We start from the raw sequence: 18,659 nt of genomic DNA on the forward strand, positions 1-18,659 counted from the left end.
TTCAAAATTACATTTAATATAAGAGCCTGTCTAAGTGAGTTATGTTATTGACTATGCAATAAACTCCTGCTGTCTTCTTGTCCTAATATAAAACGTGGGATTTGTTGACATAAACCATATGAAACTGTACGCATAAATCCAAAAACTAGTTGAATTCAAACCTAAATGTTCTAAGTTGAATTCCATACCAAATTACTTTTCACAGTTCCATATGTTCTCCAGTTCCAAAATTTATAATAAAAGTTGATTAAAAAGATAGATCTGTACTACTCATTCGCTTTATACAAACATGGAACTGGATATTTTGAAAGGCAAATGAATTTACATTTAGCTGAATTTTTTTGCACTATTATTCTTTCATTAGACCTATCGACCATGTGATCAGTGTTGACTTAATCTTCATGAATATGATGATACTAAGTACTGAATCCCTCTTTAGACCTTCATTTGGAGTTCTTTTTTCTCGACAGAGGATGTCCCAAGTAATTTCAAATATATACAATATCATGTGTTAGATAATATTAGATTCTGTTGATCCTAGTTTTACCAACTTCAATTACCTTGGCACTAAGCCCTCACTTCGAAACATCGAAATCACTTATACAAATTTATGCTTATATTCTACATCATCTAAATTAACCACTATTTTTAAATATGACTCAATAGATTATGTGTATGTATTATAAAGGCATCACAAACTATTTTATAAATATGCATGATGGAACCTTTAACATGTCATTTATATTTACAATGTTTGAATATCTTATTGACATCACAAAGTTAATTGAATATTTTTTTACACCTGACTTAGTTGATTAATTTACTATTTGTGATAGGGAAAAATAGTCATACCCATAGGTTTCATCTTTATTAGTAGGTAAGTGGACTTTTTTTCCGTAAGGATGGGAGTTCATTTCCATATCATGTATGACTAGTTTTTTAGAAGTGTGATAAATAGAACTCATTCATCAAAGTACAATGAAAATATATAAATTCACTGCACACATTTCATTGTGAGTAATGATGAAAGGCATGGAGGTTGACTTAGTTGATGATGCGTATCAAGATTGGCATCAGTCTATCTTAACTAGATTTAAAGTACAAACTGATGAATTATCTTGATTAAATGAGAGAAAGATGATTCAGATGAAAGAATGAACCCTAGACTGGGGAATAGTACTTGTCACTTACTGAGCACAGAAACAACTCAGGTAGGGATTACTGTCAGGGTCTCCAAGCATAGAATAGTAACATTTGAAAGTATATTGTAGATCACATCTCCCTAACACATTGAAAACTTGGTCATCAGCCATCAGATAAATTTATAAGATAAGATTCAAAATTCCAATAATTGTGATCATCCTGAACAATTGGAACTATGAAGGAGAGAACTTTGCAATACCCATTATATTTATTGACCCACCATTTATGAGGTAAGTCGTAAAGAAAATTATATCATAAATAACTTGGTCATACGCAGAGGCTACAATCATTTTATCATCGTCACAAGAAACCAATTCCTCATTCTGAATACTTAAAAGTCCATTTTTTGTGTTCTAAAGGAAGATAATAATGTGAACTTTGGGTCATTTCTATGTTGCTGAATATTCATTTGAGTAAAGTTTTTATACTTTGCAAAAAATATCAGATTGAACTATAAAGATGAGAACTCTGCCAGAGCCAATAAAAGTCTTGGCCAACCACTTATGAGGTAACTTGTTGAGTTTATTTAACTAATAAATAACTCGGTGATAGGTACATGCTACAATCGTTTTATCATCCTTTCAAGAACCCAATTCTTTGAATACCCCAATTTCCTGGTATCTTCTGTGGTCATTAGAAAGCTGAGAACAAGAATTTGGGGTCATCTCTATTCGTTGAGTGATCATTTAAGTAAAATTACTCAATTTTGATAAAAGCACTCGGGTTAAACTTTAAAGCAGATAACTTTGCAATACCTATTTCTAGTCTCCGAGTAATCATTTGAGTAAAGTTAATTAATTTTGAGGATACACCTAATACATTAAAACTCATTCCCACAGATTAAAAAAGATGGTTTCAACATTAAAAACAACAAAACTAAAGCAAACATATAATAGTGATTTCGGAATTGTACCCAAGCATCCCCTATAGGTTCTATTACCAATTCAAACTAGATAGCTTCTCCGGTCCTTCACTAAGGGGAGCTAAAACTCCAGAAACAAGAAATTCCAAGATAGGAATAACACTTGATATTATCAGAAATGACCAGAAAATATCATACTCGTAAAGCAGAAACATAGATGCACTCCTATTAATAATGTGGAATATACTGGTGACTCGATTCGAATTAAAATAAATTGTCAATTTATCCAGAACAGTTTAATATAAGTTAAATACAGATTCTATTATTCTTAGCCTTAGTGATATAACAAATAGGCATTAACAAAAGAAGAATTTCTAATCTTTTATGAATAAAAAAAGTCAGGTATAGAATGTGGCTATTGAGTCAATACAACTATATACAACAAGGAATACATGCAATAATTATATTATCTTTTTGTGACCTATCCTAAATTTCAATTAGTTGATAAAATGTTGGAATTCTTATCTGTTAAATGGAGATAATTTTTGTAAAATGGAGATACTTTTTAATTTTGTTAATTAAATCTCTGTAAGGGCCAGGAAAAAACTAGAATTTTTTCCACAAAAAAAAACTTTATTTGGATCTTGGCTGTCCCCACTTCGGATTGAACTATAAAACAGAGAACTTCGCAATACCCATTAAATTTCTTGGCTTCCCATATCTAGTTGCCGAGTGATCATATAAGTAAAATTACTCAATTTTGATTAAAACATTCGGATTAGTCTAGACAACGGAGAACTTCGCAGTACCCATCAGATTTCTTGGCGTCCCATATCTAGTTTTTGGGTAATCATTTCAGTAGAATTACTAAATTTTGATAAAAAACACTTGGATTGAACTATAAAAGAGAGAATGTTGCAGTACCCATCAAAATTTCTTGGCCTACCTCGGGAAGAACAGCGACCAGACTGAAAGCAATGAGCTCGCAAGATTCTGAGCATCGGAAGGTCTGGGAAGAAATCGACCTCGCGGAAAGGTGCGTCGTTTCAATCGTTAACCCTTTAATTCCGGAAGATTATTTCGATTTTCTCATCGTTGTTATTGGCAGCTATCTTGTCTGTTGCAAGTTCGACGATGCGTCGTCTCTGTCTCGCTCTATCCTCCATCGATTCTGCAGCAGCAATTCGACGGCGTTGATTGAAGATTCTGAATTTTGTGATATTGCGGAATCTGCTGGCATGGTTTTTGTGCAGTCGCAAAGGGAGCTGGGAAGGTGTTTATAGTTCCTAATTTTGGTCTGCAGAACAATTATTATGCTTTTCATCGTTGTTCTTCTTGAAGTATTCAATTTCTCGATGGCGTTTGCAGCTTATATCAAAGTCTGTTAAAATTTAATTGACATGGAAATCAAGATGGACGAACCCTAGAGATAGTTTAGACTCAAAAATCATTGATTTTGAATATTCATATGATGATCAAGTGAAATGGAGGGGACTTTTAATTTCCTTTTTTTGCCCGTAAGATCGTTCTAAATTTTGCAAATGACTGCTTGAAGTTTATTTCAGTTTCTTTCAAACATTAGATCATCCGTTTTGGATTTTGTTGAACTCGATTCCTTGTCTTACTACAGAAATAGGAATCCTTAAAAAGGGAAATTGCAAGAATAACCCTACTGCTAACAATCTCCCTCCAGCAGATGAATGGAATTCCAGTCGAAGTTTGGAGGAGATACAAAAATGATAATCTCCAGAAGGCCGATGTAGAGTGGGGTTTGCAGTCGAAGGACGAACCCATCATCATGATCCAAAAATTGTCACCATCATCCTTGTTGCAGATGAATGATAATGATGATGATGGCTTTGTCACTGTCATCGTCATCCTGGCACAGACGAATGAAGTGTACAATGATGACTCGTCATCTTGGCAGGAATTCCATTCACCTTGTTGCAGATGAAAAAGAGGACTCACTATCGTCTTCTTGTCATCCTCAACAAGGACACTAATGAATGGACACTGCAAGAAGATGATACCTGATCAGAAGATGTCACTGGAAAAGAGGGGTCACTGTGAGATAGAGAAGTCAATTCTGTCAGAAGATTGAAGAATCCCACTATGAACAAAATTCCATGAGAATACAAGACAGATATTCCTTGCTCATTATCAGAATCACTTTTCACAAACCTCGTGTGGGGATAATAATTTTCATTTTCCCATTTTCACAAAAGCCTTTTTGCTCCACTTTGTCCTATCTTCTTCTTGGGGTATTTTAGTGATAGGTTCTATAGGAACTGGATGACCATATTTGGACAAATACCTTGTAGATCAAATCCGGACGCTGCAGTTACTCAGGGGAAAATGAAAACTATTATCCCAACATGAGGGCAATATGGACTTGACTTGATCCTAACCATCCAAGGGAACCTTTGCATGTCAAGAGTCAAGGGGGGGGCTTGATGTAACCGCCATCGCCAGTCACTGCTACTGTCGTGCCTGCCTTTTGATCAACACAAATGTAGGAAGGACTGCAAACTGCGATTAAGGAATTCCACCTACTTCTAACAGAATCCATCATGGTTCTTATTCTAAATGTCATCTCTCAACGGAATTTAAAGAGCAGTGGTTTCCATCCTCGATGATAATGAAAATGACAAAGTCAAAATTATCATCACTCACCCAGGACTAAGATGTTGATGAAGACAGAGGGATAAACAAACTCCACCCTTACGGCTGCAACCTCCTCGTCTTGTTTAAGATGGCAAGATGATAATGACAAATTGTCAGACTAAATGGTTCAAATGTCACTCCCTACATTATTAATGGGGTTTATGTGAAAGTGTATGTCCCTATATGTTTATTTAAGGCTAATTGAGTGAAGTATAAGATTAGATATTCAACTGATTTTCTAGCGTTTCATCCCTCACTTCTTGAGCCACAGGGCTCCTCCCATCTCCCTGCCTCGTCTCTCTCCTCCAATTGCCCGGAAACTTGACATGGTATCAGAGTGGGTTCAAAAACAAGATAGAAGAAGAGAAGAAGAGGAAGAAAGAAGAAGATCTATCATCCAAATCAGGCCTTTTTCAGCATTGAAGGCCCAAGGCATGGTCGGCGTAAGTCAGCACCACAAAGGTGCCACATAGGCACCGGATCAGCACGACACCCACTGTCAATATTATTTAAAGCTGCATTTGTGATGTTCTGGGCACCATTACAACCCAGGAGGAGGACAGCGGGGCCAGCAATGTGCCCCATGTCTCCTTCCCAGATGCAGGCTTTATTTGTGGTTGGGTTTCCTCAAAGTCTGGTGCTCGCTGGCCCATTCGCCAAAGCCCATTCAGGACCCCTTAACACGCTCTATACCAGATCCTACCTTAGACCCTCATTCAATCCATGGATGATGTTGAAGGTCCTCATTAGACCTGTGAGGAGATCTGGGAGACAGCGGGCATTGACTGCGCAAAGACTACAGAGTTGATTGTCAGAAAAATTGACGACCGCAATGAAGTCTGCTAAATAAACGACAACATTAACCACGGGAAGATGGCAGATTTGACTGGGACAAAGACAGCAGATTATGACTGCAACATTGTCCGAGGGTTATGACAAAGGGTTGACCTCATGATTGACCACAGTCGAAGACCTTTGTGTTGACCAAGTGTTGACTTCGGGATTGATCGTGGCAGAAGGTCTTAATTGACCAAGAGTTGACTGCAGGACTGATGAGCAGAAGACCTTGGCATTGACGAATGATTGACAGTGGGATTGAATGCAGCAGAAGACCTCTTCATTCACCAATAGTTGCCTGATGATATGACCGCAACATTGACCATGGCAAAGGACATAGTCATTGACTTCATATCCTCTTGGTCATAGTAGAGACCACACAGAAGGACCTGGGGCATTCATCGGGGTTTATTGTGGCCATTGACCTGGGCCATTCATCAGTGTCTGACTGCCATGTTAACCGTGGATATTGTCTGCAGCATGGAACCCCAGTGAATAACATCAGCTGTTGGTTGAAGCATGGATCCCAGCAAAGAATGTTGGGCGTTGACCTGGGTTGTAATGGCCATTGATGTTGGATTTGACCGTGGTTGACAGATGCATTAAAGGGACCGTCGACTGCAGCATGGACCCTGTCACTGAGCATGGGCGTTGACTACAACATGGACCTCAGACATTGACTACGGTATGTACAGCAGGTGTGGACCATGATGTTGACTACTGGGAAGTCTGTGGGTTTGGCCATGGTTTGACTGCAGAAAGACTGCAGTGAAGAGTGTAATGTTGACTACAGAGATGACCGTGACAGAGGACCACTATTATTACTGCTTGTATGATCAAGGAGGAAGCACAACAGAGCTCCAAAACAGTGCCAGAGGAGCACTTAGTCAATGGGAACCACCATGTGAACAGCTTAGCCGTATGCCATGGCTGTGAAAAGAGAAAAGGGCATCAGCAGTAACTGTCATGGCCATGGCAGTGACACATCAGCCTCAGCGCCGTGCCATCAGAAACTGAATCAGTGGAGAAGCCACTTAGAGGAGCCATGTCATGAGCTAGGCCACACTGTCACATGGCAAATGTCAGCAAGGACAAAAATATTGAGTGAACCACACAAGTGTTTATGAACACATAATCAAGCAGCACCATGGCAGCGATTACTTCCAAATCAACAGGTGTTGCCATTGCATCAGGGATGAGGAATCATCGGCACATTTTTTTTCACCGTGCGCTCTACCTCCAAGCCGGGAATGAAGTACATCAGAACCGGCTATAGGGTGGGTGTCAGACAGCAATGTAAAATGTCACTCCCCACATTACGGTGCTTTATATGATAGTCATAAGTCCCTGGTGAAGACTTACCAATGCAAGTGGAGGCGCCAAGCTTCAGGTTGGTAGCCACTGAAGACGGGAAGATCTCGCCATTTGAATTTGCTGTCGAAATCCGTTCTCCTCTCTTGAGGATGATGCGGTATTTCCGCATATGATCTGGTATTTCCAATTACCGGTGCCTTATTCTTTAACTGGGCATTCATGGCTGCCATCTCTTGCATAATATGGTCGAGCACATTTGTAACTCAGCTTTGATTTGCTTCAACCTTGTTACCTAGTCCTTCCATTTTCTCTTCTAGATCTGCCATTAAATCCGAGAATCAAGAAGCTCTGATACCAAAAGTGTTATGATACCGACTAATATGCACAGAATGCTGGGAATCAAGACTAACTCCTTGAAATATGTCTCAATCAATACATGGAATTTGCACTGAAAGGTATTGACCGAAGGACATTCAGAATCCGAAGTACAATTAGTCCGACAGTGGAGAGAGTGTGAAGAGATAGAATGAAGAACCCGATCTGAATGAAGCCTGGAGGTAGCTCCCAGATCAGGATGGACGAGCCGAGGCCAGATCGGACACTTCAGCTCCCATGGAGAAGGATCTTCTCCCAAAGTCAGTGGTCAGCAACGACTTTTTCTTGATCCCTGATGGAGAGCCTCCCGACTGCCTTATATAGCCCTCCCGCTCTTTATTCAAAATCTCACACGTGCACTTAGTTCGGTTGTGTGACTGAAGCTTGGCGCCTCCGCTTGCATTGGTAAGTCTTCACCAGGGACGTATCAGATAGCGTATGCCTCCATCTGTCCATTTGAGGCAGATAGCGTGAAGGAAAAGATTTCTTCAAAAAAAAAGAGTGAAGGGGAATAGATGAGCCATCTAGGGTTTCTTCCCTCAATGCCCGGGAAACAGGCTCCTTCTCCCTCTCTCCCTCTCTCCCTCCCTCCCTCCCTCCCTCCCTCCCTCTCTCTCTCTCCCTCTCTCCCTCTCTCCCTCCCTCCCTCCCTCCCTCCCTCTCTCTCTCTCCCTCTTTCCCTCTCTTGCTCTCTCGCTCTCTCTCTCCCTCCCTCCCTCTCTCTCTCTGTCTCTCTCTCTTGCTCTCCCTCTCTCCCTCCCTCCCTCTCTCTCTCTCTCTCTCTCTCTCTCCCTCCCTCCCTCCCTCCCTCTCTCTCTCTCTCTCCCCTCTGATCATGCCAAAAGTTGACGCAAACTGTCATCGTGACAATGTTGAACTATATCTGCTCTCTAGGCTTGTACATCTATATTCTTTAGCACAAAGGAGACTAATCACCAAGTCTAGTCGATTAGGGGTGATCTTGTAGACGGAGCTTGAGTCACGTTAACCATCGACTTGCTTCTGCGGCAGTAACAATGCTGATGATCATTCCTTAAAATAATCGTCATTGTCACTTGTCCCTACTAGGATAACGATGATAAACACAGTTCATAAGAGAAGAACTGAGAAATGTGAACAAACACGAATGGCAGATAGAGAGCTTCACCAGATAACTACCATTTTTGTTTTCATCATTTTTTGTCTCCTCGTAAGGAGTATTTATCTAGATTTAGTACGTCTCAATAAACAGAAGTTATTTCAGAATCTCTCAACATTTATCCTCCGGATAACATTGCAGAAACTTAGTTGCTTGTACTTTTCTTTCTCTCTGATTCTTCAACTATGTAACCGGCATGAGAGCTTAATGCCTGTGAAAACGAATTACACATTTTCAATTCTAAAGTCTAAATATTGTCTTCGTTGCTAATATATTTTCTTCTGAAATTCATTTTTCCTCTTGTGAACATACAGGACTTCAGAAATCATGACTGAGCTTAACTTCCTTTTTGGTTCTGTGGCTTGGATTCCTGGGACTGTTTTTCTCACTGGGTATTTCATCCATCCGTTACTCATACTTTGTCATGATATATCATTTAACATTACCTTATTGTGAAACATCTATTTGGATTAAGGGGTAGGGTTTTAGATTCTCTGATTACCAGCAATTTTCATCATTTCGGTCGTCACACAGGACTTAAAAAGCTGAAAAAGAAGTGATTTACATGGTATTTTTTTCTCATTATGTATTTTGTTTAATCATTCCACAGGGCCTGCATGCAAATGGCAGAGGGTTTCTCATCTGACCTGAAAGATACTTTTGATGAGTTTCTTGGAAATTGGAAATATGTGGAGGGTCATGCTTTTGTTTTACCAAACGAGGAGAGATTTTCAAAGAGTATAATCTCCCATATTCTCCCCATTGAAACTTACACAGATATTCTTGAAGTTTATGCCGTCAATGTTCTTGGTACACTCTTAAAAGATATCAACCATGCTGTTTCTTGGACAGAGAAAATGGCAATGCCAGAAGAAAAACGCAAGGTACCGCCCATCTTAATCATTGCTGTCATCTGAAACTTTGCAAAACTTTTAAGAAGAGTGAGGAAAGAGAAAGGTTTATACCACGAAAGGGTGTCTCTCCTGGACTTTATGACAGTTTTCCTATTCTTCTGTGAAAAATAATCTGAATGAGGTTTTGATGTTGGTCTCTATGAAGGAAGGGATTTTTTGAGGGAAAGAGAGAGAGAAGAAACGAGAAGATGGATCAAGATTCGTAGGATGGAGAAGATGATAGAGAGAAAACAGAGATACTGTGGCAGCTATAGGTCCAAATTGGCACTTCGACTGTATCTGCTGCTTTCATTCGTTTCTTGCAGAATCAGCCAACTGCTACATTTTCTTGCCTCTCTATTGGAGAGGAATACGTCTACATACAGTGAAAAAATTGTGGTTAAAAATGATGAAAATACTCTTTCCAGGGGTTTGCAGTTGTATCTTAATCTCCCTACATTATATTTTGTCTGTCTTGCCGCCACTTCCTCATTCCTCTCAAAGTGTTTTTGATATATCTGACAGGATCCTGGACTACATTAAGGGTATTTCCATCGTTTGATTTGTAGAGTAGTTTCTTTTTATGTGCATGTATCCCTCCCCAAAGGAGGAGAATCAAAAAAGCTGCCAAATTAGGGAAATCCTCCCAATATGGGCCTGCAGCCGTTGTTAAACTCTCCCTTCTATCATTCTCCTTCTTCCATCCAGCAGATCCCCCCAATGTCATCTTCAACCACCAGAGAAAGGTCAACTTCCACTGTCAATGTGGCATCAGTTGTTGACGCCGTCTCTGTCAATTTGGGTCATCCCAAGTGGATGTGACATCAAGGTTGTCTTTGACATCAGACGTTCAGGGCACCCTTTGAATGCCATCATCATCATCAAGCACCAAGAAAATTTTATAGTCATTGTCGACATCAACAAGTGTCGATGATGTCGACATTGCCAATGATATTGACCGGTGTTGAACAGTCTCTCTATGGAAATACACCTACCTCATCCACCTACCTCTATGGAAATCTAGACCAATCTCTCTATGAGTATTGGACTATAATTCTCTAAATTTTTTATGAATCATATTCTTTTTTGCAGGAAATATTAAGTAAACTACGGTGTTTATCTTCTGTCAAGATTTCATCTTCCTCCAACTCTGTGACGATGCATAAACCAGCTGATAAAACCATAAAATCTCTTCAAGAGTCTGATAATTTCTCAAAGAAGGTTGATTCCTCGAGGAAACCTAATGCAAAAACATTGAAGGTGGAGACATTGCGATCTCAAATGTTCTCTCTATTCAACCGCATCATGGGGAATCCTTGGTGGACCCGAAGCGTCAAGTTAAAGTTTGGAAAATCAACATTGATCATTCCTTCAGGGAAGGTCTTTCTATGGGGATTTCTATTTCTCTCAATCTTACACTTCTTGCGGAGGAAGCAGACTACTCTACGAAGGTCTGTTAAGGCTCTATCTTTTACTCAATTTATTGATATAGTAAAAATAATGCAAACTCAATTTATAATCATATAAAACCTTGTCTGCAGATGTAAGGTTATTCATTCTCTCTAATAGCCTTTAAACTGCGAGTTCTATCCGGTCATATTGGTTAAAAATGTCAAATAACAACCCAGATTTCATCTTTTTAGTGATTTCGTCTTTAAAATCTTATTCATCTTGGTACTCTTACTATTGTCATCCAGCATCGATTTACTGGTTTCGATTTACAAGTGACAAAAAACCCTATTTTTGATTTACAAGTGTTAGCTGGTTTAAATCCCAGCAAAGTACATAATGGGCTAGGCCTACATGCACATGACTTAATAAGTCACGTCCTCTAAACGTTAAGTGGGCCTCTGATACACTATTATTGTATCAATATCTTGATATAATTCGAGATGATCAATTGGTTATTCCAATTCTGAAACAAATTGTAACGTCCACAAATTTACCGAAATTGATCACTTGGAAACATCTAAGAAGAAAGATGAAGAAACACTGGATGGATGTCTGTTCTGGACCTTCACCCTCTCCGGCCGCGGTCAATCTGCGCAGCTCCTGCCTTCGGTGCACCTGCCGCTCGTTGATCCCCAATTTGAAATGAAACTATGATCTTTCTTTTCTTCATGGTTGCCTTTTAAAGTGGGTCATAGCTGCGCGATCATGCACGTGTGTCTGTGGACGCCTTCTTTTTCTAGAAGGGTCAACAATACGTTGTTGTAAAGAATATATCAACCTTTTATGTATGGGGTCCGCGTTTACTCATAAATAAGGAAATAGAAAAAATGAAGGAAACAGATAGGCACCTGCTGGTTACACCCCCCCCTCAAGCAGGTGCATAGATGCTATTGATGTCCAGCTTGGAGACCATTCTTGGAAAATTTCTGCAAGGGAACCCTTTGGTCAAAATGTTGGCCAGTTGCTCTGAAGATTGAACATACTTCACCAGGAAATTCCAGCGTCAACCTTCTCTCTGATAAAATGGCTATCTCCATATGCTATGTTGTGTTGTGCTGGAAAAGGGTGTATGCTACATCTGCTGATGGCTTACTATCACAATGCAAGATGGTTGGGGTGTTGTGGGAAAAACCCAAATGTTCAAAAGCCCTCTGACCCGCAAGACTTTGCATATCCCTGCGGCAACCAACCTGAACTCTGTGTCAGTACTGGATTTGGTGACGACCTCTTGCTTTCTTCTTCTCCACATTATCAAATTATTGCCAATAAATGAGCTCCTCCAGTCTACTACAGATCCTCTATAACATCAGTTTATATTTTTATAGAATATTCATTATCCCCTCTCAATAATAATCCACGGCCTGCTGTCCCTTTTAGGTAGTATAACACTATGGTCAACCTGATAACATGTTTCCTTTGGGTCGCACATGAATTTACTCAAGACTCCAACAGAGACGTCTATGTCTTGTCTTGTATGGCTCAAGTTGGCAAGTCCTTGCGGCTCCTTACTGACATTACTGTCATCCTCACAGGTGCTAAGCTTCATGTCAACCAGGGTGCTATTGGGTTTGCATTTCAACATCCTAGCCTCCTTTTTGAGATCCAACAGATACTTTCTCTGGGATATACTTATGCATACCCTTGATTAGGCCACTTCAAGTCCCCGAAAATTTCTCACAAGGCTCAAGGACTCGATGTTAATAAGCTTTGATAATAATTTGCTTGACTCCTCAATGGCCTTATCATCACTGTCTGTTGTAATGGCGTCATTTACATAAACCAACAGTGTCACGACCTCCCTTGATTAGGAGCATCTAACAAATAGGATGCGATCCCAGTTGGCCTGATAGTGTATGCCATAGTTTTCATAGGCAAGGAAATTTTCCAAAACAATGCACATGGTGATTGCTTCAATCAGTAGTGTCTTCTTTAGCCTGCATATCTTCCTTCTCAGGAGGGTAGTATCCCCTTGGAGGCTTCATGAATATAGCTTCTTCCAAATCTCCATGTAAGAATGCATTCTTCATGTCATATTGATTCAGAGTCTACCCTGATTTTGTTGCAACTGCAATCAATATCTGAGCAGTGTTAAGCTTTGCCACTGGAGCAAACGTCTCAATGTAGTCTATACCATATGAGTGGCTGTATCCTTTGGCCACAAGCCTGGCCTTATTTTGTTCCTATAAACCATCTGAGTTATACTTAATGAACCATCTTTCTGCATGGATGAAGTGGTTCTAACTCCCAGGTTTCTTCCTTTAGGAGAGCTTCCATCTTGACATCCATATCTGACTTTAGATTATTGTCCTTCATGGCTTCTACCACATTGCGTGGTACCATCATCTCATCCAGCTTGATGAAGAGGGATGAAATTTTGGGTAATGTTCCTGTATCTGACTAATTGGACATGGGATATCTGGGTTTCTGAGTGCAGGTTCTTTTCCCTTAAAGCCATTGCCAAACTCAGGTTTTCAGCGTTCTGATTTTCGTCTCCTTGGTGTCCAGACTTATCCTCGTCAATCAACAACTCAGGTACCTTTCACATAATTCTATTTTCTTGGGTTCATCAGGTCGGGCCTCCTCATGGCCTTCAGAAACTGTCCTCTGTTCATGATCTGGGATCAGAATAACAGCTGGTCCCTCCCTAGCGACAATCCCCTCCGGTAGATTCAAACCAATATTTTCTCTGCCTTGTACCGAGTTGTCGTAAACTGTCTCTGCTGGTTGGCATAACACACTTGATGTTCATTGAAGGTTACATCAGCCGATATGATGATTTTCTGCCGTCCTGGCAGATGAAGTGGAACCTTTTTAGGTTTAGGAATACCCCACAAAACACAATTTTCTGTCCTTGGATTGAGTTTGCTTCCTGGACTGCGTAAATGGGTAAATGCCACTCATCTGATGACTCCTAGGGGAAATTTATTCTTCAACCTCCTGTCTGGAAAGAAATAAGACGTAAATTCCATTGGGCTTTGATACCCAGGTTTTTAGGGAAATCTGTCCATTGGTCTGCAGCTGAGAGGAGGGCTTCAGCCCATATGTATTTAGGCATCTGTGCATAAATGAGCAGGGCTCTTGTACTATCAACCAAATGCCCTATCTTCCTCTCAGCCACCTCATTTTGCATTGGGGTGTCCATGCATGAAGATTCATGTATGATACCCTGATCAGAAAAAAAACATTGTCAACTCCTGATTAAAATAGTCTCACACAAACTAAGACAAACGCAAATGTTTGACAAAAACTTTGAACATTTCCCCCAAAAACATCAAAAGAGGAACGACCACGCTGCGTGTGCACCAGCTTCTGCCAATCAAGCTCCTCTGGTTCATCTTCCCTTGCTGGGTACCATCATCCAGCTGAAGGAGGCCATTCTTCTCTTAAATTGATCCAATCTTCATGTTTAGTACCATATCAAACAGAAAACATGCATCAGATCTCAGATTAACTGAATAATTGATGTCTTTGACTAGTCCATGCGGGGAAATTAATTGTGTCTTTAGATGAGGAACATGGAGGACATCCTGTAGGATTCCCAATTGCTTGATATGCACTGTGCTGCTGCCTGCAACTTGGAGAATTTCCCCTATGGTGGTATTCACTTTTCTTTGATTGTCACATCATGAGATCAAATAAAATTTTGAGCAGAAGGGAGTCATATGTCAGTTGGCCCGGAATCAACAATCCAGCTCATTCTTTGCACAGATGTGTGAAAGGCAGAAGAGATAAGGTGATCATGTGATCTTGCCATGGAGGCAGATCCAATCAGTGACTTGAGTCTCTTAATTTCCTCCCAAACGGCGTGTATTTCCTCACCTGCATATCCCGACATCATTCAGAGTTCTTCTTCACCAACTCCTCCAAAGTCTTCCTTGTGCCGCCTTGAGCTTCTTGCTATAATTTCAAATCGTGCCCTTGTGCGACTGTGGCAGCAGTTGTACCTGAGGCTGTCGCTTCCACTTTTGAACCTTCTGATCTCCATGGACAATCTGGGATCTCTGAGACTTCTGTTGTGCCATCTTCACCACGAGTCAGGTTCCACCATCCCTAGTCTTTCTTCTTCACTCACAAGTCTGATATCTTGTTCTAGGTCAGGTGCTTTTTTGGGTTTAATATCTGACTTCACGTACTCTCATATTCAATATTCAATATTCAATATTCAGACCCATCAAGAATTAGTAGTGTCAATCTAACTTTGTAAACTCCATTCGCCATATTGGGGATTCTTGATAGTACAATAGTGGTTAATCTCTTCCCAAATAGGTTGTATCTTATTGACATAGACATCAACAGTCTTGTCTTCTTGGATCATGTTGGCTGTCCTGGCAACTAAGCTGTATATTCTCCAGTCCCCCCCTTAAGAACTGTCTTTATCTGTATGATCCTAGATCCCCTTGGCTGTTATCAGTAGTAGGAAATTCTTCCATTCATTGCCAAGCATGATCCCTAGGAATCGGGCCCGTGTAAGGGCATCATCTTGCTTCCATTACTTATAACCTGAACTTTTTGGACAAAAATGATAAATAAATGGTCAGACAGACCTCTTCCTTGAAGAATTATCTCCACATATTGACCTCAATGCAGTGTATTCAACCCATCATACTTACTGGGTTCAGGGACACTAGGAAAATAAGCTGTACCATCCACTTTAGGTCTTCTAGTGATCCTTGATTGCTGGGGTTCAACTTCGTCATCCTGGTGACCATCCTTCCAACCCAGTAAGTCTAACCTCTTGTCCTGAAAGACTTACTCGTCCTATTTGAGTGCATGTTGTCTTATGATAGGAGCAGGGTGGTCGCTTTATCAGCATCAAGGTCCCTGCGTTAGGCTCTCATACCATGTCATCTGGCATCGTGGCTAATCAGTAAGGAACATGATATGATCCATCAGTACGTCTATGTCCAGAACAAGACCCGGCAGTGGCCCAATCCATAAGTGCAGGCCCAGCCCGTTTCGGCTTCTATTTAAGCCCTCTCCCCAGGGAGAAGGGTAGCAAGAAGATCATTGTGAGTTTCCTCTACCTCATTCCGGTTGTGACTCTCCATTCTCGCAGGCCGGCTCGTCATCCCTGCCGAGCAATGGTCGTTTGTCGGCGACCCATCGCCATCTCCCGATCATTCCTGTTCTCTCCTTTTCTACCCCTGGAACTTCTCTCTCTCTCTACTTGTCTCTCCCTCTCTCGTCTCTCTGACAACGCTGTAGACGCTTTGGGATCAATTGGGAGTATCGTATCTAGTTTGAAGATTGGATTACAGCACGTATTGATTCGATCTTGAACTGGGATCATATCAGAAAAAGAGTAAAAAAACCCTTCATATGATTCACTAGGGTTAGCTGGTTTGTATAACAACTCCCTGTTTCTACTATCAGAATTCTTGTAAAGGTTGAAAATATTTCCAAAAATAGCATTTTTCTTACAATCTTCTTATCTGGGGTTAAGAAGTAGAAGAAGAGTAGAGAGCCAAGAACGATAGAGGAGAGAGGATGGAATTGATGCCTCCCTGTTAAGCTGAAGGAATCCAACTGAATCAACCATCCCTCATCCAGATCTGAAGCACAAGAATCTCCTGCTGGCAGCCTGATTACCACTTTTTGAAAAAGATAACCAGTGTGTTCTGCCCTCCTTTCGCCTTTATTTGTAGGCACAGATTTCCTCCCAGCTTTATTTGAATGTGCACATTCTTTTCAGGCCACGTTCACACAATCTTAGCAAAGTACAGAATGGGGTAGGCCCACATGCGCATAACTTAATGGGTTACATACGCTAACATGTAAGTGGGCCTCTTATGTACAGAGCCCACATTTACACATAAAGAATGAAACGGGAAGAAGAAAATGGTAGAATAAGATGAAGGAAAAATATTGCAGCCCTGCTGACTACTCTATCCGTTGATAGTTATGTGAAGAATTTATTTAGAATGGTTTTATAGAATTGTTATTGTGATCCAATATTTTAGCCGGAAAACATGGATTCAATATCTAACAAACAGCAGAAGTAAGAGACACACGTGAGAGAGATACCTAAATAGGTTGATAGAGAGATAAAACCATGTCTATTAGGAAAGTTAATCATTCTTTCTTTATATTAGGATTCAGCCCGTAATTTCTAATGAGTAATTTTGGAAAAAACGTCAGACAATAACCAAAGATTTCATAGTTTTTGAGTAATTTCATCTTCGAAGTCGAAGTGGTCTTGGAGCTCCAGGTTTAGATCAGATTTCATCTTTGACTTATTGATCTACTCTTACTGTCTCTCTCTCTCTCTTTCTGTTGATAGTAAATTGGAGCAATTCTTTGAGAATGGTTTATTGAGATTTCACTCTAATATTTAATTCTAGCCTGAAACCGTGGATTAATTTTTTTTTGATGGATTAAGTATCTATTATACATGTGGTAACCCCAAGCATGAGTAGAGAGAGAAATACATATTCCAAGCCCTCCATCTTCTCTTTTCTGGTGAATGTCCAGAACCTGATGGGATGTGTCAAACAAACACATGGTAACCCCAAGCAGTATGAGACTATAGAGAGAGATACATTGATAGATGCTTGGAGAGAGACATTTGAATGCCGCCTGATTCTGACGGGATGTGCTGTGTTCTCCGTGGCAGATTTACAGGTGATAAAATTGCATCCATTAGAAGAGCTCTCTTTGATGCCTGGCAATTGGCATTCTCTGTCCAAGTGAACCCTCTTGCTGCTATCCAGCCAATGCCCTCAGCCAATACTCCAGTTTCAAGGTGACCTAGTTCTAGGGTTTGTCTTTTTTAATAATTCTTCCTTTTTTCCTAAAGTTCTGCTATTTTGTTATTTTGTAAATGATATACAAATACTAGTCCAATCGATCATTAGATGAGAGAAAATCCCCATTTGGAAATTGGGATTCTCATCAGTTTATGATGCCAGCCACCATAGTAATTACCACAAAAATAAGTTTTTTAATATTCACATTTCCACTCTTGATCATTTCTGTTCAGCATACAGTTTGATATCTGAAGCAGAATATTGATGTACAAACTTGTAACCTGATTGAAGATGAGTTAAATCAAAATATTAAATATTTTTTTTTACCATTTTACGATTTTTTTTTAACAGTACAAGGTGGATCTAACCTTTAGGGAGGACTCTCCCTCCCCATCTTTCCCACTTTATATTTATTTATTCTGTCTCCCTCGCCTAGATATTGTGGAAAGTTCATGGTATAAACCACAACATTTTCGGTACAACAATTACATGTTATTATAGTCCAGAAAAGTAATAAGATTGTGACACCTTCTCGATGGACCTTATTAACATTGAGTCAGTTTTTCAGCCTTACAAAAATTTGCAATACTGTTAGAATTGAGGCGAAGCATATCTTTTTGCCATTTTTTAGGGTTTATTTTAAAATAAGTTGTCGGTTGTGTTTGCATTTTTAAAATAAACAAATGACAAACCGGATGTGCTGTAATTGTATTTGTATTATATTACGGGTAATAATATTCTACCTGTAACTTCATCCATCTTCCTCTTTAGCCATCAAATCAGCAAATTACTGTCATGGGATCAGATCCTAGATACAATTTAAATTAATTTTAAGAAGTGACAGAATTACAGTAGAAGTGTCAAAACGATGTATATTTGATCTTTTTTGTAATGTTGGACAAATACACTTTGGCGTATGTTTATATTAACATTCTACAGCTATTTCTGTCCTTGTGACTAGATCATGCATTTATTTATACTAGCAGGAAAAGATGCTTCATTTTACTATCAGCAGAAATGTGCCTCTAATTTTAAACTCTACATATGAGCATTCTAACGTGTAAAGATGCAAATGGAAGAATTATATTAACTTATTCTGGGTATTATGGCGTAATAATTTTACATAACTCATAAGTTAATACTAGAGAGGTAAGGTGAGATCATTAAATTTTATC

At 39.8% G+C, this 18,659-nt stretch overlaps 1 protein-coding gene across 2 annotated transcripts; it reads left to right on the forward strand.

The window, feature by feature from the left end:
* The first annotated feature begins 2,791 nt into the window (after positions 1-2,791).
* Positions 2,792-17,813, forward strand: APEM9 (3-phosphoinositide-dependent protein kinase-1). Of its 2 annotated transcripts, XM_078590723.1 has the most exons (7): positions 2,792-2,911; positions 2,987-3,101; positions 3,174-3,338; positions 8,708-8,785; positions 9,004-9,277; positions 10,379-10,737; positions 17,352-17,813. In XM_078590723.1, exons 2-7 carry the CDS (start codon positions 3,043-3,045, stop codon positions 17,482-17,484), a joined length of 1,068 nt encoding a protein of 355 aa, XP_078446849.1. In that variant the 5' UTR covers positions 2,792-2,911; positions 2,987-3,042; the 3' UTR covers positions 17,485-17,813. The 2 variants fall into 2 exon arrangements, with proteins under 2 accessions (XP_078446849.1, XP_078446848.1); XM_078590722.1 differs by having other exon boundaries at positions 2,837-3,101.
* The last annotated feature ends 846 nt before the right edge of the window (positions 17,814-18,659 follow it).

Source organism: Wolffia australiana, chromosome 19 (assembly GCF_029677425.1).
Source record: "Wolffia australiana isolate 7733 chromosome 19, ASM2967742v1".
Taxonomy (NCBI): domain Eukaryota; kingdom Viridiplantae; phylum Streptophyta; class Magnoliopsida; order Alismatales; family Araceae; genus Wolffia; species Wolffia australiana.